At 44.2% G+C, this 23,849-nt stretch overlaps 1 protein-coding gene, 1 long non-coding RNA gene and 1 other non-coding gene across 5 annotated transcripts in view; 2 read left to right on the forward strand and 1 right to left on the reverse strand.

The window, feature by feature from the left end:
* Mfhas1 (malignant fibrous histiocytoma amplified sequence 1) overlaps window positions 1–7,311 on the forward strand; it is a 94,722-nt gene extending 87,411 nt beyond the window's left edge. Inside the window, exon 4 of one of the 2 annotated variants that reach the window (XR_004109877.1) lies at window positions 4,711–7,309. Coding sequence is in view for 1 of the 2 variants with exons in the window: in XM_031339538.1 (XP_031195398.1) it covers window positions 4,711–4,744 (34 nt within the window). In the remaining variant the exon portion in view is untranslated. Of the gene's footprint in view, window positions 1–4,710 lie in introns of both variants that reach the window. The other variant, XM_031339538.1, reaches the window with a different exon arrangement.
* Window positions 7,312–10,137: 2,826 nt separating this feature from the next.
* On the reverse strand, window positions 10,138–17,717 carry LOC116071340. 2 transcript variants are annotated; one of them, XR_004110838.1, is made up of 2 exons: window positions 17,578–17,717; window positions 10,138–10,404 (listed from the first exon to the last, which is right to left on the reverse strand). It is a non-coding gene; the product is annotated as an uncharacterized LOC116071340 (long non-coding RNA). The 2 variants fall into 2 exon arrangements; XR_004110837.1 differs by lacking the exon at window positions 17,578–17,717 and adding an exon at window positions 16,045–16,091.
* LOC116071513 lies at window positions 16,999–17,181 on the forward strand. The gene has a single exon (XR_004110935.1). It is a non-coding gene; the product is annotated as a U2 spliceosomal RNA (small nuclear RNA).
* Window positions 17,718–23,849: the final 6,132 nt, after the last annotated feature.

The following is a 23,849-nucleotide window of genomic DNA, read 5'->3' on the forward strand; positions in this document are numbered from 1 at the left end:
TCTCTCTCTCTCTCTCTCTCTCTCTCTCTCTCTCTCTCTCTCCCCCTCCCCCTCCCTCTTCTTCTTCTTCCTCCTCCCCTCCCCATTATTTTTAGGTGGTTTTGCTATATAGTAAAGACTAGTCTCCACTTTGCCGTCTGCCTGCCTCTGTCTTCTAAGTGTTTGGATTACCAGCATGGGCCACCCTGCCTGGCTGCCGAGCAAACTTCACCGTTAGTGCCATGGCATTAGGTATCGGGAAAAATGTAGATTTATGGAGGTGCTTATTTCAGGAGGTTGTCTCCTGGACCAATGTGTCAGGGGCTTTTACTCTGAGAGATTCTTGTCTAGGTGTTATAGTTACTACTGACTACAACATGAAGGAGTGTAATACACCAAAATCACACACACACACACACACACATACACAGAAAGGAGGAGTGGGGGGAGAGGCAATTTCAAACACAGCATTTAATATAGTTGCATAGAGCAAATAAATGCTCAATAAATGTACCTTCTGTTGTTTCTACTAGGAATATATGCAGTGTACACTGGAGGGCCTCAAGAGTAAAAACTATAAACAAAATATTTCTACAATGTGGGTACTATGGTAAAAACCTGCCCACTGGTTTGTCTAGACACTTATTAATTAAGGGGTCTGCCCCTTATTAATTAAGGGGTCTACTTTTATAAAGTGTAAATGTGCATGCTGGATAAGTGAGAATCATAGTTTCCCTTTCTCCAGCTCCAAGGGAGGATAAATTAAAAATTGTGTCCTTAATGCCTACCCCTGTCCCCATAAAAAGGAGATGCTGGTGCATTGTGCTGACTTTCATGTTGTTGTCACTGATGTCTATAACATCTAGACAAAACTCCCTCAGAGTAAAGGCTCCTGGCACATTGATCTAGTTAAGAATCCTTAAGTCATACAAAGCAGAGAACAGCGCATCCCACACTCCAGTTACTAATGGCACAGGCATAGGTCTGCCCTTTGCCTCAAGGTCCAAGGCTTCAGTGCTGTTCCCACAGTGCCAGACGCTCTCACTCCTGTGTCTGTTTTAAAACAAAGCAGATTCCCACTTTAAAGGATAATAAGGCCAAAAGGCCCATAGACAGCTGAGACTATGCAAGAGCGGAGCCAGCTACACGTGGGAAGCGTGGTCTTGCTCCTGGGACAGGAGGAGCTGTGGCAACAAACAGCCTTGCTTGTGGTTTATAAGGCATGGCAGGCTTGCAAGCTTAGGATTGGCTGGTATGGATGCAGTGGCTAGTTCTCTATTACCAGGTCCTGGAGGGATGGGGGCGGGCTAGTGAGCCAGGGTGTGAAGACCAATAAAGGAGTGGGTGGGATCTTCATTGTGACCTGGCTGTGACGTTTGGGTGTAGAAGACAGCACTGGCAGGCAAGTTTGTTACGCTCTCTAGGAACTAGATTCCTCGGGGACGACCTGTCCCTCCAGGTTCACCACCCTCTACACACATCTCAAAATGCAGAAAATGAAAAATACAATTAATACATACTATGGTTTTCCTTTCAGCCCACATAACCAAATGTTTTGAGCTGTCATTTCTTTTCACATCCAGAGTTGGGGCAGAGTTGGTGCTCTAACCTGGGAAGATTCTCAGTCTAAGCCTCAGATAGAACCTTCTCAACTCCTTACCTCATGGAGTAACAGTATCCTATCTGCTGGCCTCATGGATGTCTTGTGGGCTTCATGGTGAACTGTGTTCACTCCTTCTTCTCCCAGAAGTCTTCACTGCTCCATTTCTGTCCCAGGTGATGGTAGGATTTTGGGCCTGTCTGTCTGAGCTAGGAATCTGTCAGGTTCAATAGCTTCCACCTCTATAGTCTGTCACCAGAGTACTTGCCCACTGTATCAGTGTGCCTTGACATGAATAAGCCTTTTCTTCAGCTCTAGGGTTTCCTCTGACTCTGTAGCCATCAAGATTCCTGTAACTGAAACTCCTTAACTGATCCAGTCATCTTATCCTTCAAACTGATACAAAATTTTAAGATTTATTTATTTTCTTTTATGTGTATGTGTGCTTTGCCTGCATGTACGTCTAGGTACCACATGTGCCCGGTGCTCTTGGAGGCTAGAAGACGGTATTGCATTCCCTAGAATGGAAAGTAAGGACCACTGTGAGCCACGGTTTAGGTGATAGGAATCAAACCAGGGTCTTCTGAAAGAGCCACCAGTGCTCTTAACTACTGAGTCATCTCTTTCTATCCCCCTCTCCAATACTGATGTTGTGATGTCAGTGCCTGTCACATAGATCCCTTTTTAAAAGCCTTGAATAATTCCCTGGTGATTGTAGGCTCAAGTTCAAAACCCCAGGTGTGACTCAAAAGGCCCCTCACAGGCACCCTCTCTGCTAACTTAAGAGATAGCCCCTCAAGTGAGGGTCAGTTGACCACAGTGGTCCCTGGCTAGCTCTCAGACCTCAGCTGACTGACCCCTGGCTCCCTCACCACTGAAAGTCTATTGCCCCTGAAGACAAGGATGTGTGTCATCTTTTCAGGGAAGCCAAAATTGCTAAGTCGAATCAATCATTTTATCCTGCACACTTCCTCGATGTTTTTATACTACTTAATACTATACTATTATACACAGGAGCTCACAGTATCACAGCCACTTTCTATCTGCAGCTTTGCTTCCCATCTTACAGCTTATTTGTGTAGCTGTATTGAGTATTTGCGCTCTGGTGGGCATTGTGGCAGGTACTGAAGACGCAGAAGTAACCTACTCACAAGAGTCATAGAGTGGGAACCAAAGAAGTAGCCAGACAAGAAAGGCATGTCAGGTCGAAATAGAAATTTGATGACAGATTATGAATAGCACTGAGAACAGTAGTAAGAAACACGGGGTAAAGGTTCAGGAAGTAGTATTAGGGGTGGACCTCGAAGGGCTGGGGTGCCTTCCTGAGATGAAAAAGCAGCAGCGTACAGAAGATTGAAGATTTGATGGGTGAAGAGAGGGATTGGTGTGTCCTGGTATCTTTTCCTATTGTTATGATACAATTCTATGCTCAAAAAGCAGCTTATGGGAGAAAGGGTTTATTGTGGCTCATGGTTCAAGATACAGCTCATCGTGGAGGGGTAGTGATGGCAGTAAGATCTGAAAGATGCTGGCCAATCACAGTCAAACTTTCACTGCCGGCTGTTGCTCAGTTCTCTGCTTACATTGGCCAGAATCTCAACCAGGGAATGGTCCCACCCACAGTGGGCGCGTCTTCTTCTGTTAACATAATCAAGATAATCTTCTCCAGGCCCTCCTCTCCGGTAAGCCTAGAATCTGCCCAGTGGACAGTTAACAAGAGCCGTCACAATGTGGGCAATGCTGCGAGTGGTGACGGTGGAATGTCCCCCGTAACAGCCTCGGTTAGGTGATCTTGTGTTTCTCAGAGCCATGTGTGGCTCAGAGGAGCAGACAGCAGACACAACTGTCTGCATTTCTGAAAGTTCATTACATTCGCTGAGGAAAAGCAGTTACTGCCACGTGAACCGAGAGCTGGCGACCACACCACGCTATTAGCTGCCTGAATGAGACGTGTGTGTTCATATGGCCACCCTCTTACAGCTAGATGTATCATATTATTACTGGAATTTGAGACGTTTTAAAACCTTTGTTACCAGGAGTTTATTATACTGCTGGGTTTTCATACATTTTCATATGGCTCAGTGCCAAAGAAAAATGAAACTCTTCAGAGCCCCCCAAACGCTGAGCTCTGTTGTACCCATCAAACATACTTTTGGAGTCTTGTATGTCCTATAACAAGACCCAGCTATGCCTTAACCCTTGGCCATCTTCCCCCCAAGGACCTGATGTGCTTGGTAAAATATTGAAAATACGAGCTACACTGTACTACAAGGAAAAGTGTCATTTCCTGGTGTGTACGCAGTAATCAGAAGGCTCCTGGTTTGGGTGGTAGGGCTAGTGCTCTGACTAAGTGCTGCTTGTATGGGCTGAAAGGCATAGTAGGTGGATAGCGAGTCACCGGCCTCTGCAATAAAAAAGCATTAAGAGAGATGGAGTGGGGGTGGGGCGAACCATAGTCCTTGTCCTTTCCTTGCCCTTGTATGCCATTAAGTATCATTAAAACACTTAGAAAAAATCCTACCGACTAGCATTGTAGAAAGCCAAAATAAAAGCCAGAGACAGCTGACCTTCTCCCCTCTGTTTCGTTTCAAGCAAATGCCATTATTTAGTTGGCCAAGAATGCTGTAGTATATTCAGGCCATGCCGAGATACCCTGGATTTGGGCAGACACCCTTGCATGAAACACTAAATAAACACATGCGTCGTGGTGGTAAGCAGATAAGCTCAGGTTGAGGCATGTTATTTCTGAGCCTGGGGTGGGGGTGGGGGGGTGGTTATTCATGTGCCCGTGTGTGTTTACGGAGGAAGCGAGTCTGTGTTTAGATGCTGTGCTTGTTCATTACGACGCTAGTTCATCTGTAAAGTTCCAGTCTGGTAAGTGTCATAGCAATTAGTGTCGGTCCCCACTTAGGGCTGACCTATGCTTAGCATCACAAACAAACATTTGACTAATCTAACTGCTACAGAAGACTGCTTACCCGGTGGGTCAATAGGACAATAGGAGCCTGACATCCTTGTTCATAGAGAATTTTAGAAGTTGGCAGGGAAATCTGTGCAGACACTGTTTCTGTGACCTCTCTTTTTCCTTATAACCGAGACTGTTGCCATTTTTGTCTTTTCATCCTATCCAGGAAGAATGTTGGTGAGAAGCACAGAAACCAATGACATCCGAGGCTGTGGAATTTTCATGGGACCGACTAGGACATCCTCTGCCCCTGGCGAGCCTGCCATGCTCCCAAGCGCCTTCTGGGGCCCAGAGTGAAACCACACACAGGGTGCTTGCAGAAGACCCTTGGAGGGGTTGGAGGGGGCTGGGAAGATGGGAGCAACAACATGGAGCAAATGTTTCACAACCTGAACCTCAGAACTGTGATCCTCCAAGGAGAGAGCTACTTGAAGAGAAGAAGAAGAAAAAGTTAACCGGCTTCTCAGGGATTGTGTTTTCTGTGTACACATGAGCCATAGCTCCAGGCCAGGCGGCAGTATTTAGAGCACTCAGATTTCAGTTCTGTTCAATGTGAAGGAGGGATCAACTGACGTTCGTTGCCGTTCCGTAACTAGTGTAAGATATGTATATGTTAATCTTTATTTTTATAATATGCAAATACATTTAAATTTATACAGTGGGACGCTTCTAGCATTAGTGGACACTGGGTGCAATATTCTGCATGAGAGCTGTGCCAAGATGGAGCTGGTGTCTTTTTGTTATCTTTTCGCCTACCTGCTCAACTGCCAAGGACAGGCAAAGCTAGCCTCTCCCTGTTAGTTCCTGGCTAGATTCAAGGTTGGTTCCTAGAACTCTAATAACCATCAGGAGTGTTCAGCCCATTGAGACAGAATCCCCTCCCACCTTGTCATCACACCTCCCTGCTTGTTAGTCACTGGACATGGTGGTAGAATGATAAATACTCCATCCCCACACATCATCATTGCTGGGGCCGAAGGGCATATTCCTAGAGGCCAAAGGAGGTAAAGAATCTCTGAAAATCCAAATCTTGGAACCACTTGAGATAATCTGAGTTCAGTTGTAAATCTTGAAGCCTTTCTCTTGCTATGCACCCCCTCTCCCTGACCCCTGGAACAGTGTCCGTGATGTAGCAGAGCCCTCTGTGAATCTCTACATCTGACTGTTGGGCTTCCTGTAGGAACATCCTTTCACGGAGCTCCATCTCTCATTGGCTGTTTATTTATGCAGAGCCACTTGGAGAAGTCTGCTGCCAAGGGCCTAGTAGAACGCTTTGTTGAAATCTCTAGGAGGTAAACACTTAAAAACAAACTCCACCAATTGCTCTCCAGTGTCTTCCTAGTTAGGGCCAAACAGCATATGCTGCAGTAGATTCTCTGAAGAATGGAAAGGATGCTGTTAACATCCGCCACCTCTGTGTGTTGACAGGAAGCTTATAAAACTGACTGTTCCCCACAAGAAAAGTGTGTCAGCTGGTCTTGCTCTGTCGCCTGTATTCTAAAATATTGACTCCTAGAATGTCACACCACACGCAGTGACCACAAATCTTTAAGAGAAATGCAAGCAGGCGACTGCACTTTTGAGACATTGCAAATCGATTTGTGTTGAATCTGTTCAGTTGACTTCACTGCACCCCCAAAGCCCGTTCTGTGGAGGCAATTTCTCAGAAATCAGAGTCTAGTGGGGGTTCTCTCTCTCTCTGTTTTGAATACTTGAACATAACAAGTCCAGTTTAAAATTTCTTTTTCCTTTTAGAACACAGTTGCAGGATGGGTGAGAATCTAGTTGATCTCTTCTGTCATAGGTCTCGTGTGTATGTGTGCACGTGTAAGCTGAAGGGTTAACGTTCCTCTTGCTTTGTAGACCACTGAATTATTAGGCAATAGTTCCGTTTTTGTGTTGTTTTTTTTTAAAATTGGCACCAGGCAGTTCTGAAACTGTCAAGTTAGCAAAGTTCAGTGTCCTATATGATTTTGGGCTTACTCCCCAGAGGGCCATGACAAATAAAAATAAGGCTCCTTGGGTGAGCATACCTGCACATGGTTGCTATTTTCATAAACACAGATGCCCATGTTCTGAATATCTGCTACTTTCTGACAAGTGATGTTGTGTGTTGTCATCTGAACCCTAGAGAAGCTTTCGTAGATGAGGGAACCTTGGCGGTCACGTGTGTTGGGGCCAGGGTCGGGCGAGGACAGAGGGTCACGTGCCTGAAAAAGCTCCAGCAAAGCATGAGAACTTGCCTCAGTGTGTGGGGGGAGGGCCGAGATACAGAAGCCACTGTGGCCAAGAAGAATTTCAGCGGCTGTATGGGAGATTCTGTTTCCTTATTCACACCTGGGAAGGCTCCGCAGCCAGCGGCTGAGGGGCCATCCACTAAGCACAAGAGGAATTCCTTCTACCCAAGGAGCCCCCGCACCTCTCAAATGCGCTCCGAGTTTGTTACGGTTTCTATTCTTACAACTAACGGTATCAAAACCACTTCCTGGGATTGTACAAGCGCTGCCAGAATAAATGTTTCCCCCCTTCTAAGGAAAAACAAAAAAAAACAAAACAAACAAACAAAAACCCGGACAGTGCTCATATTTGACATGTGCACTGGACTCTTTTGAATGAATAAAGAGGAAGGGCTTGATGGGTTTCCAGTGGAGTGTGTGTTTTTCATGCTGCAGTCTGTGAAGTGTAATTGTGGTTTCCCAGTTCATTGTCCTAAAGGGGCAGAAATTAAAAAAAAAAAAAAATCAATAAAACACAATGAAATGGTTAAGCCATGGTAGCTCCAGAATTTAATTACTTCTGGGTGGGTTTGATTATTATTTCAGTTTTATCAGTTAAAAGAGGTGACAATTTTGTGGGTTTGGCTCAAATTTGAGCTAAGGGGATGAAGAGCCAGCTGCTTGGGGCTTGAGTCTCCAAAAAGGAAAAAGAAAAAAACTGTAAGAGACACTTTTAATTATTATTTATTCCACTTACTTTATTTGTGTGTGGGGGAGGGGGCAGTATGTGTGCCACAGTACACATGTGGAAGTCAAAGGTCAACTGTGGAGCGTTGGTTCACTCAATCTAGGTCCCTAGGGATGAAACTTAGGGCAAACTTGGTGCCAGGTGTTTTTCACCTACTGAATCATCTCCCCGGCCCAGGACTCTCCCAAAACTCTGCTTCTGAAACATTGGCTCTGTCTTTTGGGACTGGGGGCTGAACCCAGGACCTTGTCCATGCCAGGCAAGTGCCCTGTCACTCGACCACAGCCCGAGCCCTACAGGGGCTCGTGTACACCGAGTGTCCACTAAGTCAGATTCCTTTGGCAGTCGAGCCGTTGTGCTTCTAAATTGGAGCTTATTGGTGTGTGACGACTTTGGACGTTCCCATTCCCCCGGCTTCCTTTTTAAGGCTCAGCACAGGAGTCCTGCCACAGCTTGGAAATACTGTCTAGGAACACTCCGGAAGGCTGAAATTACAGCTCCCCAAGGGACTGACCGCACAGAAGCTCGGTTCGTCTGTCTGTCTGCTTACTTGTTTGTTTTAAGAAAAATGCATGAAAACCAGACCAATCCAAGCCCGGCACAGAGGATCTGGGACATAAGGACAGAACCAACTCAGACCAGAATGTTCTCCTTTTAGAAGTTCTGAAAAGGAACATTTTCTTTTAGCATTGGGTCCCCTGGTTCAAATGATAATTCAAATGGTAATATTACCATATGCCTCTATGGTAAAACTACCTGCCGTGAAAAAAAGAGGTACACATCTGGTGGAATGGCTTGCCCTCACAGCAGAACCCAGGCAAGCTCTGACACCCATCTTTACTGCTGCCTGCTTCTGCCCTGGAGAACAGAGTTTGAACATATGTCAACAGTTCGCGCCTGGATTTTATCAAGATACTTTCAAGTTCTTTAAACTTGCTTAGCAGATCACACAGCCAAGTAGGTGTCAGTGGTGACAATTAGATGCCTGTCAGTTCTCGAAGGATTTGCTCCCTCCCAGGGCTGTTTCTCCCCCGCCTCAGTGAGAACTTTCTGAAGTAGGGACCAAGTTTACAGAACTTCAAAGCCATCCTACCTACCATGTGCAAGGAGACAATGTCTGCCGAACCCCAGGGCCAAGGGTACATTTGCCCCTGACTGCTTATGTTACTTACGCCGTGATGTCTCCCAGGGTGGTAAGCAATGAGGGAACCTGCCGTTGTGCTGTGTAGGAAGGGGGTCTGTGTATACGTGTGTGCATGCGTGTGTGCGCGTGTGTGTGTGTGTGTGTGTGTGTGTGTGTGTGTGTGTGTGTGTGTCAGAGGTGGTTTGGGAGGCAAATGAACTTATTTAGGCTAGACAACACGAGAAAGCGCATGAGGTAGTAGAACCCCATTTAACTCTTTGTAACCCCTTTCAGGAAGTAAATATCTTTTATTTACATGGACAAGCAATAGGGTTTTTTTTGTTTGTTTGTTTGTTTTTGGTTTTGTTTTTGTTTTTGTTTTTTTTTTAGTGAAATGAATGTCGTTCTAAATATGGAACCTAAAAGAATGTTTCCCAAGCTGACTGACTTAGAGTGACTGACTTCCTCATTTGCCAACACACACACCCTGCAATGGGCTCTAAGATTCAGACACTTTGAGGAATAAAGTGTTAAATAAAGCAAGCCAATCTTCCTTGCAGGCCTCTGAGAACCTTCTAGACACTGTTATATGTCATTGTCTGTCTTTGTAGACCAGATGTGTGCATGTGTTTGAGTGTGGAAAGAGCCCTTCTACAATGATGTGTGGACATGACCTGTATCTGCCAATGGTCTCTAGGAGGATGAAACTAATAAAATTGATTATGAGTTAGGGGAGAGATTGCTAGATTGACTTACACTATACGGGGTAGGTAGTCCAAATATCTGTCTGCACTCTGGAGAGACTGGGAACTTGGTAGCTGGCTAGCCCATGAAGTTGGATGTGTTCGTGGTCCAGCTCTGGTACAGAAAGCCCGTGGGATTCCTGGATAGTTGCTTGTCTCCAGTTCACATCAAAAGGCAGAAGAATGGAGACTCTGGTGTCAGCGAAGGATCCCACGAGGAAGAAGGTGAAGCATGCAAATAAGTGGCCCAGCTTTTGTTTGACCCTCTTGATATATCCGAATGAATCCATGGTAGTACCCACGAACAGGGAAAAGTTGCAAAGCTGCTGTGCATTCATGGGGATAACACAGAGCACAGTAGGGGCCACTGGTCTAAGCAATTTGTCCTGGGTTAACACAGCTCCCAGAAAGTCCAAGCAGTGTGTCTTCTTATGTTTAAGGAACTCTGAAAACTTTAAGAAGTAGTTCTACCAGCTTAAAATTTCCAATAGAACTTTCATTAGAAGAATGTTCTAGAAGCATATTGTAAAATTACCTCCTAAATTTAAATTTTAAGGTGTGCTAAGCATCTTTTAGTCCTGTTTTAGTATAAAGATACTTCGTGTAATTCTGAAAATGGGAGGCATCCATTTGATTTGTGACAACTTACAATTTTAAGGAGGATGGCCTAAGTATATGTCATTTCAGAATGTTTGGCTGCATTGAGTCTGAAAAAGCAAACTCACATTGACAGACTTGTTAGGCACGAAAACAAAATCATGAATTGGTTTGCTGCCACGAAAAAGGGCAAAATGGCTTGGATTTATTTTATGCTCCGTGGTTGAGGAATCACAGGATGAAATCAAGCTGCATGCATACTGCCCCTGTGCATACTTGGATACAGGCCCCTGTGCCTGTGCATGTCCTGGGACTGCAGGATGCTCTAAGAGGTAACAGTGCATTGGCTTGCACCTTACCCCGCAACCGCTATGCTGGACTGCTTGGACAGCAGAGGAAATTCTAACCAGCACACGAGGCTGACAGGGAAAACCTGTTTTCAAAGAAAAAGCAAAAACAATCACTTAGATTCTTCATAAATGTTCCTAATGACATAGGGACTATGGGGAAACTGTCACTGAAGAAAATGTGGGTAAGATCCTCCTAGTCCCGTGGCTTACATCCTTGGATTCAACAGTGAAGCCTGAAAGAAAATTGAGTATAGCAAATGGGCATAGACTCATTCTTCACCACTACCCTCTAAACAAAGCAATGTAATAGCTGTTTACATAGCAGGTACATAGCATGAGGTATGAGTAATCTAGAGGTGATGTCAAGCACATGGGAGGATGCAGGCAGGTTATTTGCAAGTGTTAAGCTGTTTTACATGAGGATTATACAGGTTAGCACACTTAAGCAGTTACAGATTTGACATACAAGGAGAACCCAGGAATTCTTCCCAGTGTACTGAAGGGTCATTGTAGTGAATCTTGGTAAGAATCATCAGATATTGATAGTATTTGAGAACACTGTGACCTCCTTCACCTCCCTGGTCCCTTAACTTTAAGGTCCCTAAGCACACACCCCACCCCTATTTGTAACTGGATTCTGGAAGGTTGAGAAACTGACTTGAGACTTTGTCTCTCATTTCTTCTACTGCGGACCAAGAATAAAAGTCTTCTAAAATGTTCCGGTGGCACTGATTGTATTAACTCCATTACTCTGGAAGGGGAAAAACAGTTTGGGGATAAGAACTGGAAACACGTAGATTAATTTAATGATTTTTAGTTTTTCTACAAAGAAAAGAGCTGGACAAGAGGCTTCACTAATGCTGTCCACCAAATATTAAGAGAACTACATGCTGGTTAGCTTATGCCAGTTTGACACAAACTAAAGTTACCTGGAAGGGAGGAAAATCAACTTTAGAAAATGCCTCCATTAGATCTCTTTGTGGGTGGTGCCATCCCAGGCCTGATGGTCCTGGGTTCTATAAGAAAGCTGGCTGAGCAAGCCACAGGGAGCAAGCCAGTCAGCAGCACTCCTGCACAGCCTCTGCATCAGGTCCTTCCTCCAGGTTCCTGTCCTGACTTCCTTCTTTGGTGAACAGTGCTGTAAAGTGTAACCCGCTAAACCCTTTCTTCTCAAAGTTGCTTTGGTCATAGTGTTTTGTCGAAGCAAGAGAAACCAAAAGATAAACTATTACAAGCCTCAATTTCTTTCAAACTGCTGTGTCAGAAAAACAAGCAAGCAAGCAAGCAAGCAAACACCACCACCACCAACAACAACAGCAACAACAACAGCAGCAACAATAACAACAACAACAACAGCAGCAACAATAACAACAACAACAGCAACAACAACAGCAACAGCAACAGCAACAGCAACAACAGCAACAACAGCAGCAGCAGCAGCAACAACAACAGCAGCAACAACAACAACAGCAACAACAACAGCAACAGCAACAACAACAACAGCAACAGACCATATTTCTCTCTTGTTCTCATTGCATAAAGATCTACACAGATTCCCATGATCTCAGCGTGTCCGGAATCATTCTTCCCATGGAGAAGCAGCCAGTTGTTCTTGCAGCATGTCTACTGGGTGTCACCTCATTCCACTCACCTCCACCATTTTCTTCCAGGGCAGCAGCAGTCCCCACAGATTGACTTGGTTTCCAAGACTGCAGCACCTCACGTGCCATCCCAAGCCCCAGGTAGTTTTTTTCATGCTTCTAGCCACAAGCTACAAGTCAGAGTTCTGAGGACTAGCAGCTAAGCAAGACAAGTACCTTCAAGGGCAAACTCCTTATCAACGTAGAGTCTAATTGTCCAACCCTTAATCTTCAGCTACAATTTTATGACATGACCCAAGCATACCCATTGACTTCTAGCCTCCATTTTAACCTTTCAATTTTTTCATACATTGTATTTTAATCATATTCTGTCCTTTCTCCCAGCTTCTCCTAGATCATTCCTCCATTCCCCATCCACTCCACTCCACGTTCTTTCTCTTTCCTAAAAAACAAAAATAAAAATAAGAAACAAAAAGCACACATACACATGCCTGCACTCACATAAACACACATAGGCACAGACATACAGACATACAGACACACACACAGACACACACATACTCACACAGACACACACACACACGCACACACACACCGACACAAAGACACACACACATACACAGACACACATATACAGACACACACACAGACATACAGACCCACACACAGACATACAGACACACACACAGACACACACACACAGACACACACACACAGAGACCCACATACAGACACACACACAGACACACACACACAGAGACCCACATACAGACACACACACAGACACACACACACAGACACAAACACAGACACATGCACACATACACACAGACACACACACAGACACACATACACACAGACACATATACACACAGACAGATACACACAGACACACACAGAGAGACACACAGAGACACACACAGACACACACACACACACACACACACACACACCAGAGAATCTGATTTATGTTAGCTAACTCCTCCTGAGCATGGGGCCTTCCTTGGAGTGTGGCTGATATGTCCAGCATTACTGCATTGAAGAAAACCAATTTCCCCACTCCCAGTAGCCACCATTTAAATACCTTTTGGCTAAGGGTGAGACTTTGTGCCTACTTCCCCTTCTCTGCGCTGGGATACTTGTCTGACTTGAACTTCAGTAGGTTTTGTGCATGCTATCAGAATGTCTGTGAGTTCATGTGCACCAGTCCTGTTTTATCTGGGAGGTGCTGTTTCCTTGGAGTCTTCTGTCACCTCTGGTCCCTACAATTTTTCCCCCTCCCTCTTCTGCATAATTCCCGGAGCTTTGAGAGGAGGGCTGTGATAGACATCTCACTTAGGGCTGAGTGCTTCCAAGTTTCTCACTCCCTGCACATTGCCTGTTGTCGGCCTCTGTGCTGTGTTAATTACCATCTACTACAAGAAGTTTCTCTGATGAGAGTTCAGCTCACTGATCTATGGGCTGAATATGTCATTAGGAAGCATTTTATTGCTATGTTCACACAGCAGAATAAGGGGTTTCCCCCTAGGGCTCATGACCTATCTGGTCTCAGATCCTTGGCCTCATTAACACTGTCAGCTTCCATCTCATGGGGCCAAACTTAAATCTGATCAAAGAGTGATTGGTTGGCATCCACATTAGTGTCTAGATTTGATTATTGAATATGGGAAGGATTCCCAGGTGGAGCAGTCTCTGAATTGTCCTTTCTTTAGTCTCTGCTCCATAGTCTCTACATAGTTACAACTCCTTCCATGGGTATTTTGTTCCCCCTTTTAGGAAGAAACGAAGTATCCACACTTTGGTCTTCCTTCTTTTTGAGTTTCTTGTGGTTTGTGGTTTGTATTTGTGTATTCCGATCTTCTGGGCTATTATCCACTTATCAGAGAATGCACACCATGTGTGTTCTTTTGTGATTGGGTTACCTCACTCAGGATGATATTCTCCAGACCCATCCATTTCCCCAAGAATTTCATAAATTCATTGTTTTTAATAGCTGAGTAGTACTCCATTGTGTAGATGTACCACATTTTCTGTATCCATTCCTCTGTTGAGGGACATCTGGGTTGTTTCCAGTTTCTGGCTATTATAAGTAAGTACTGAATGACAGGAGCCTGATATAGCTGTCTTCTGAGAGACCCTGACAGTACCTAATACAGAAGTAGAGGCTCACAGCCATCCATTGGACTGAGCACAGGGTCCCCAATGAAGGAGCTAGAGAAAGGACCCAAGGAGTTGAAGGGTTTGCAACCCCTTAGGACAAACAACAATATGAACTACCTAGTACCCTCAGAGCTCCCAGGGACTAAAACACCAACCAAGGAGTACACATGGTGGGACTCATGGCTCTAGCAGCATATGTATAGCTGAGGATGGCCAAGTTGGTCATCAATGGAAGGAGAGGCCCTTGGCCCTGTGAAGGTTCTATGCCCCAGTGTAGGGGAATGCCAGGGTCAGTAAGCAGGAGGGAATGGGGTGGTGAGGGGGTGGGAACAGGGGTTTGTTTAGTTTTTGTTTATTTTATTTTATTTTATTTTATTTATTTTTCTTTTTTATTTTTTGGGGAGGGGAACCCGGGAAAGGAGATATTATAAATAAAGAAAACATCTAATAAAAAAAATGAAAAAAAAGTAGTTGGTTGCTCATAATGCTTACACCATTATTTCACCAGTGGGTATATATTGCAGCTGGCCACTTCAGTCGTTCGAGTGGTCTGTAGCTGGGTAGCATTGATGATTACCTTTCTCCTTTGTTGGCTTGTATAGTACTTTCAAGCTGTAAGCCGTCAGCAATCAGGCTCTTGCCATCAGGTTGTAAAAGGTGACCGGTCGAATTGGTGATATCCTATGATGTTTGGGGATTTCCGTGAGATCCCTTTAGCCTACGTCTCATTTCTGGTACTGGTGGTTTTATGCTGTCTAATTAGGTATTGTCTCTCCTATTACAGGATACCTCTATTTAAATTTCTTTTATGCATGTATATATCATTGGAGGCTTCTACAGTAATGGAAATGTGCATTCCATGACATTGTGAGTGCTCATAAATAATTCTATCTTTCCTTCTTAAATTAGACCTTAAACTGAGCATGCTCAGAAGTGTAACCACTAGTAAAATATTCCTCTCCATGAATATGTTTAGGCTACCTGAGTAATCCCTCCATACATCCTTAGTTCAAGGAAGGCTATTACTTTAGTGTGGAGAGCCACAGCTGCCACCCTAAAGCATTGTGATAAACAAGCCCTTATTTGGAAAAGCTGAGTGCCTCCCGTTTGTGATGCAAGCTGGCATGATTTCCCGCAGCCTTTTATGATTTGCCGACGTAGTTGATGCTGATTGGGACTAGGGAAAGTATTTAACCCGCGAGTGCTGGGGGCTGGGAAGAAGAAGAAAGAGAAAGGAGAGAAAGAGAAAGAGAAAGAGGAAGAGGTAGTACAAGGTTCCTGAATAAACTGCTTGGAGAAGAGTTCGTGGTTGCCCCCTTATTTCCGCTGGTCGGTGAGGTGGCGACACTTTAGAAAGGACTTCCACCGACTCCTTACTGCTACAAGCAACATAGTATTCTCTACCTTTTATATCTCAGTCATACCTGCTTCAGTGTTACACTAACTGAGAATTTATTATAGTTAGTTTCACTATCACTTACTTAGTTCAATTAATTTATTGATGCCTCCCATATTTAGGAGAAACACATGCAGACTGTTTTCCTTTTTAAAATATTATTATTTACTGCCAGTGTGTGTGTGTGTGTGTGTGTGTGTCTGTGTGCACATGTGTCAGTGCCCATGGCCAGAGGTGTAAGATCTCCCTTGTCTTAATTAGGATTTACTGCTGCTGTAATGAACACCGTGACCAACTCAACTTGGGGAGGAAAGGGTTTCCTCTGGCTCATGCTTCCACATCATAATCTATCACTAAAGGAAGCCGGGACAGGAACTCACATAGGGCAGGAACCTGGAGATAGGAGCTGATGCATAGGCCATAGAAGGGTGCTGCTTACAAGCTTATTCCCCATGGCTTGATCAGCCTGCTTTCCTATAGAACCCAGGACCACCAACCCAGGGATGGCCCCACCCACAATGGGCTGGACTCTGTGCCATCAATCACTAATTAAGAAAACAACTTACAGTGGTCTTACAGCAGTATTTTTTCAATTGAGGTTCTCCTCTCTCTGATGACTCTAGCTTGTGTCAAGTTGACATTAAAACTATCCAGTTCAGCCCTGGAGCCGGAGTTATAAGCAACTGTGAGCTAAACAATGCAGGTGCCAGGAACTACACTCAGGCCGTCTGCTAGAGCACTGTGTACTCCTAACTACTGAGTTACCTCTCTAGCCACAGTATATTGGTATTTTTTAAAAGAACACTGCAAAGGATCCAGGAGCGACACATGGGAGAAGGAGTGCTGACCCTCTATGTGCTGAGAGCTTTAGCTCTCTAGAGGAACTTCCCGCAGACAGAATGAGTTCTAAAAGAACTTCCTGCAGACATGCTGAGTTCTGGTCTTGTCCTTTTGGAGTTCTGTAAAGACTTCATTGCGTAAGAATCATTGTAAAATCCAGTATCAAGAGTTTGGGTGAAGAAACCTGGAGAACCCTGCCAACTTCAGCATTCTTGACCTCTCTTAAGTAACTAAATCTTAGATGGTAAATTGTCACCCTGCCTCAGTCTGGTACTGTCTAGGCTGCCTAGCAGGAGCCTGCTGGGGCAAGGAGGGTTTTATAACCTGCTATAAGACAAGAGTAGGTCAAAGAATATATTTAGATCCACCACCAAGAAAGACAGGTAGACGGAGCTCAGAGTTTCCATTGTTTGCTTTAGGGAAGAGAAGTTTTAATCTCTCTCCCCCTCCTCTCTCTCTCTCTCTCTCTCTCTCTCTCTCTCTCTCTCTCTCTCTCTCTCTCTCATACACACACACACATACACCATGACATCGCATTTTCACAACTCTCTAACTCAAAGTTCCTAAAGAATTTGGATCTAACAAGAAAACCAAATTCAACCACACACAAAAAGTTTCTATTTGACCAAACTAAGTTTCTCACAGAGTGCACAGGTGGCTTAAACGTGAGCTTTGTAACTATCCCATCTCAGCCTCTGGGCTAAGGTCAAGTGTACTGTCTGTGGTTATCAGTTTAATACTGAGTGCATCCTTAGTTGGAGGACAGTACCGTAAATGGATTTGGTGAGCAGAGGGTGACATTACTGCGTTCATTCCACACATTCACCAAACACTCCAGAGCCTCCAGGAATGATGTAGCCTCTCAGAAGACTTTAAAAACCAATGCATAGAATGTACAGTGCCAATGGACTGAAACAAAGCCATAGTTATCCCAGTAAATTTCAAAACCAGCTAATATCCATTTGTGATACAAACATAAACGAACATTGACAAGCACATGTAGGAGATTGGAGAGAAGATTTGATTAAAAGCATCTAGAAAAACCCAAAACAGGTGTCATCTTTGATGGTAAAATACTGAAAAACCTCCAAGTTTGGGCATAATACAAGGGCATTTGTATTTATGAACTGCCACTATGTAACAAAGATTCTAGTATTTTTAAGGATTTCAGCAAAGTTGTAGCAGATAAGATCATGTAAAAAAAATCAACAGTGAATATTTCAAAAATTAAATTATGAAAATTAAATTATCAAAGTTACCTTTCTACAGCATTTCTGCTACATATTAAGTAGGAAATGTCCTCACAGGCTCAGAAGAGTGATATCTTGAGAGATGATAGAAACAGATGATGAGGGCTATCTGGAGGGACCAGGTCTCTCAGATGTGTCTTTGAAGGGACCTCAACCCTGGTCCCTCATACTCTGTTTTCTATCCATCATGAGGTAAAATAGCAATTTCATCACAAACCACTTCTCTGTGATGATTTGGTCAAGTGCCTGGGGCCGAACTGAAACATCTGAAACCACGAGTCAAAATAATCCTTTCTTCTCCTTAAGTTGCTTGTGTGGGGCATTCTGTTACAGTAATGGAGGACTAGTAGAAGTCTGTACTTCTGGGTTGTCAGTGTAGCTATACCTGACAGTGCAGTTGAGGAGCCTCTGGAATTGCTTTGTAGAATGGATCTGAAAACATCTGGAGTTATACGGGATGAAGAGTCCCTAACAAGCTAGAGGCAAAACTTCATGACTGTTCCACTGGGAGTCCAGAAGCTCCGAACAGCAATAAGAATGTAAGGACAGTTATCAGGTGTGGTATGGGCACAAGGATTCCGTCGAGAATTACACTAAGCACCATTTGTCATGCCGTGGCAAAGAACACATTGTCTGGGCCACAAGGGCTTTGTGGGATGCAAGGTTTAAAGGTGGCCCACTAATTAACCTGCACGTGGTCATTTCAAGGGAACTGAGAATTTGGGTTTTGGCATGAGTATGACTGGTGGGATTTAGCAACATTTATGGTAGCAATAGGGGTAAAAAGTGGAGAAGAAAGACTTAAAACTTACAGTTTGGTTTCTTTGGTCTGTGGAGTATCATGGGTATCCTGTACTTTATGGCTAATATCCACTTATCAGTGAGTAAATACCATTCATGTCATTTTGGGTCTGGATTACATCACCCAGGATGATATCCTCAAGTTCCATCCATTTGCCTGCAAACTTCATGATTTCTTTAATTTTAATAGCTGAATATTATTTCATTGTGTAGATATATCACAATTTCTTTATCCATTCTTCAGTTGAGGGACATCTAGGTTGTTTCCAGTTTCTGGCTATTATGAATAAAGTGGCTATAAACATAGTTGAGCAAACAAGAAGGAAGGCCCAAGTGAGGATACTTTAATCTCACTTAGAGGGGGGAATAAAATAGTCATGAGAGGAGATGGAGGGAGGGAACTGGGTTGGAGAAGGGATGGAGAGGGGCATGGGGAGGGATTCAAGATCAGGTATAGGGAGGGACAGGTGAGATGGCCAGATGGCCATGAGAATGGATGGAAATCTGGAACTCAAGGGGGGGCATCCCTAGGATGTGACAGAGGCCTGGGATAAGGGAGGTGCCCAAGAATCAATGGAGGTGACCTTAGCTGTGACTCACAGCATTGGGGATATGGAACCAGAAAAGGCCACTCCTATAACCAGAAGGATCCCCAGTGGAGTGATAGGGACACCAACCCACCCACAAAACCTTCTACCAAAAATTTATCCTGTCTACAAGAAATGCAGGGACAGGGAATGGAGCAGAGACTGAGGGAATGGCCAACCAATAACCAGTCTAATTTGAGAACCATCCCATAGGCAAGCACAAAACCCTGCAGAGTATTAATGATATTTTGTAATGCTTGCAGACAGGAGTCTAGCATGGCTGTCCTCTGAGAGGCTCCATCCAGCAGCTGACTCAGATGGATGCAGACACCCACAGCCAAACAGTGGATGGAAGTTGGGGACTCTTATAGAAGAGTTGGAGGTGGGGAGGACTGCAGGCACTTGAGGGGATAGGAACTCCACAGGAAGATCAACAGAATCAACTCAGCTGGACCCTTGGGACTCTCAGAGACAGAACTACCAACCAAAGAGCACACACAAGCTAGACCTAGGCCTCCCCACACATACATAGCAGATGTGCAGCTTGGTCTTCGTGTGAGTCCTGAACAACTGGAACAGCTTTGGGGAAAGCTGTTGGCTGCCTGTATGTGGGATATGCTCTTCTGCCTTGTCTGGCCTCAATGGAAGAGGATGCTAGGGTGAGGAATATCCGGGGGGGCGGGGTCACCTGATCAGAGGAGAAGAGGCAGAGGGGATTCAGGGAAGGATTGTGGGAGGGTGACCTGGAGGCAATGAGCAGGGTGTAAAGTGAATAAATTAAAAAAAATTAAGAAGCAAAATGAAACAAAAAACTTACAGTTTGGTCAAGAAAACCTCTATCAACTGTGTCTAAGAATGATATGATTTCTGGGGGGGGTGGTAATAGTATAATTAAAATGAAGGCAAGATAGACTGTGATACCCAACCCCAAGGGGCAGGGGTAGGCACAGAAGAGAAGGCAATGGAAGCAGAGGCAGAGGCAGAGGAAGAAGAAGAGGAAGAGGAAGAGGAAGAAGAAGAGGAAGAGGAAGAGGAAGAGGCAGAGGAACTTTAGAAATTTTGAATCCAGAGAAATTTCTAAATCATCTAGAACCATATAGTGAGACTCTATCCCCCCCCAAAAAAAAGAAAGAAAAGGAAAAAAAGAAAAAAGAAGACCCCCACCCCACCCCAAACTGTGAAAAACCATCTAAACCAACTCATCAAACAAACAAACAAACAAACAAAAATCCCAGGAAGTCTAGGACTTGCATCATGACAATAGGAAAGGAGCTCTAAGGACTTGCCAGACTCTGCTTGTATAAGACTATCTAGGAAGTGTTTCCCCAAAACCTTTTCACCATGTTCTCTGTTCAGGCATTTAGAGGCCAATGTGGCCAGGGTCCAAATGGATTCACTCACCAGTTAAACTGTTGTTAGATCAAGGTGTCCCCCACACCATGCTGGTTTAGAGACCCTATGTAAGAAAGCTGTGAGCTAACTATGAATTGTAGATTCTGCAAAGTGCAGAATGTTATTCCCACAAGATGATCTTCTAGAAAGAACTGCAAAAACAATGAGAAGTGAATGGAGCCAGTCAGTCATGAACAGAAACCTTGGAAACAGTATAACATAATCTAGTCTCCTTTAAGCTGTATTCTATGGTAATTTGTCACAGTGAGAAAAGTTAACTAATACACTTCCATAGACATGTGTTGGCCGCCTACCTCATTCATACAAAGTTTAACTCAAATTGCTTTACAGGATTACATGAAAAACATAATATTACAGAAAACACAGTAGTCATTTTTCCATTACCCAGTGGTTAGCCAATGAAAATCTTCTTAAGATGTAAAATCCAAGAAGAATCAATGGACAGATGAGACTGCATCAAAACTCATGTGCTATAAACAATACTGTCAGGAAAGGGAAAAGCAGCTCAAAGAATCAGAGATGATGTTTGCAAATCACTTGTCTGATAAGAGAGTTGTATCCAGAATGCATGAACAACTCATAAATTGATAAAAAGACAATGAAATAAATAAGCAAAGACTTTGAATAGACATTTAGCCAAGAAGATATATAAATGACCAACAATTACAGGAGAAGATAATCAAAATTATCCATCAGGGTAATATAAGCCAAGACCACACTGAGATACAACTTTGGCCCCAAGGTAATCATGAAAGCATCACCAGAATAACAGAAACAGATAACAGAACCAACAGATTGTAATACTTAGTGCCACACAGTTCCGCAAGTACTGGGGACAGAGAGCAATTTTAAAGTTTTCATCATGGGATGACCCCATGACTATACAATTCTGTTTTTCCATCCCAATGAAAACATATGTCCATTTAAAAACTTGTCCACAAACATTCGCAGCAGCATCATTCATACCATGCTCAAAGTCAAAACAAGCTAAATATAGAACCACATATTAATGGATAAATAAAACGTGGCAGGTCTTAGTAATTGGATATCATTTGGCATTAAAGAAAATGAAGCATTTGTGCATGCTGTCACCTGGATGACCCAGACTATGCCAGGTGGAAGAGCCACCACTGAAGAGCCAGGGTAGTAGGACTGCTTATGTAAAACACTCAGAACAGGCAAATAGAGGTATTTAAATACTGGCTGCCTGTGGACGAAGTGGGGTGGGATAGAGAGTGGCTGCTCCTGGGTTCCTGTAGAGAAAACAAGAGTTCCAAGCTTAGGCTGTAGTGATGGTCGGGTGACTCTGTTCTCTTTTAAGCTGATGGATTCTATGGCAAATGCCATAAAGATGTTCTAACAATGGTGTAAGACTATGAAGATCACTGTATAACAGTCTAAAAAGGCACACTGCATACAGTGTTTAGCTTTTAATCCATTAGTGGCAGCATACTGTGTTATAAACACTGTCTTAAGAGTTCCTGTTCTGCACGGTCATGAGAAGAAATAGTAAATTCTGCTTTGGATAAATAATTGACTCGAAGAGTACGCATTTACCCTCTGCTGGGCAACCTCCTTGAACTTAGTTCCAGAGTTGCTTCCGGTGTGCACATTACTGGAGGAAGGGAGGCAAACACAGAGCTTCGTTTCCTTGTTATGAACTAGGAGGAGGTTGAAACACAGCTTGGTGCCGGGGAACTGCTAAAGCACGTAACCACATGTGGCTGCATGAGCTTTGGGAGTATAGATAACCACAAATGCCCATGCATGAGCTATGGAAGTCTGAGTAACCACATGTGCCAGTGCTTGGACTATGGAAGTATGGGTAACCACATGTACCAGCGCTTGGACTATGGAAGTATGGGTACTAAATGTGCCAGTGCTTGGACTATGGAAGTCTGGGTAACTACATAGGCCAAGGGATGAGTAATGGGAGTAAGGATAACCACAAATACCAATGCATGAGCTATGGAAGTATGGGTAACCACACTTGCCAATGCATAAGCTATAGGTGTATGGGTAACCACATGTGTCAATGCATGAGCTGAGGAAGCACAAAGAGGAAGAGTTAGCTGAGTGAGGACTGAGAGCTGAGAGCCGGAGCTCTTACATGCTAACGCCCATGTACTGCTCTGAGTACATTATGATTCTTCACTGACTCATCCTCCCTATAACTGCATGGTGTATGACTCTGCTTAGGCTACCATATAACAAAGGCCCATCCTTGGTTTGACCTCAACAACAGAAATCCATTTCCTCCAAGTCTGGAGGCTCTGAGCCTGCCCTCCAAGTGTAGGTGAGGTAGGTCTGTTCTAAGGATGGGAGGGAATGATCCCTTTGGGCTCCCCTGTCCTATTATCAGCCCTCAGGACACATGTACATCTAAATTTCTTCTTTTTGTAATAATGATGATTGAGTAGGGACCATCTCAATGACTTTATTTAACTGTAACTACCCCTTAAAAGACCATGTCTCCATATAAAGCCACATTCCAGAGGACTGGAGATGGAGACCTCGTCGCAGGTTTTGTAGGGTTTGGGGGCACAGGTAGTACAGGCATTCTCCTCACTGATCCCAGGAAGTGATGAATCACAGAGTTGATGTGACATAGTTGTACTTCACGCCATCTCATGTTTCCAACACATGAGTCCTATCTTGTTGCTCTGTTTTGGAGGACATGGTGCTTGGCAGCTAGACGTAGGTCACTGAGAGAAGACCTTTAAGGGTTATGTTCCAACCCTGCTTCTAGTCTTACTCTATGCTTCCTGGTCTCACAAAATGTCCGAGGCCTCTGCCACCCACTCCTCCGCCATGATCTCCTGCCCCTTAACAAAGGACTGAACTCCTTAAGAGGTTTCCTTCCTTATGTTGCTTCTGTCAAAGGATTTGTCACTAGAGTGAAGAAAGTAGCTACTTTATGTGTGTGGGGTCACCCTGTGAATAAATGGCAGAGTTGATAATTGAGTCTAGGCAGGCTACCCAGGTGATTTGTCATTCTGTGCTCAAAGCCATACATTCTATCTCTCCATAGGTTGAAAAGGCGAGGCCTCCATTTCCCTGAGAAATCGCTAAAGAATACAGGTGGTAGATCCAAATCAGAATGTACTGATGCATCGTTAGCATCCAGGACAGCCTATTATAAGCCCATTGGCCAGCGGTAGAACCCAGTATGGAGCCAGTATCACAAACTCATAAAAGGCTTCCACAACACTGCGCCTGTTGGCTAGAGTGAGGTCCTTGGTCAGTTGTCATAAACCAACCCTAATTTTCTTTACAAATGCACTTGAGACTATGCATCAACCACACCATATCTGCTTCTGAGGAAGACACCTGTACCCGTATCCCCTGCTAGCTGCTGTCACTGTTGCTGGCTAGACTAAGCCTGGTGGGTAAAAAACGGAGCAGGCAAGCACATCCTGCATGTGAGAGCAGAATGGGAAAGAGCAAACTCACAGTAACCGAAGGACTGCTTTAATACAG

The sequence above is a fragment of the Mastomys coucha genome, unplaced genomic scaffold (genome assembly GCF_008632895.1).
Source record: "Mastomys coucha isolate ucsf_1 unplaced genomic scaffold, UCSF_Mcou_1 pScaffold22, whole genome shotgun sequence".
In the NCBI taxonomy this organism is placed as follows: domain Eukaryota; kingdom Metazoa; phylum Chordata; class Mammalia; order Rodentia; family Muridae; genus Mastomys; species Mastomys coucha.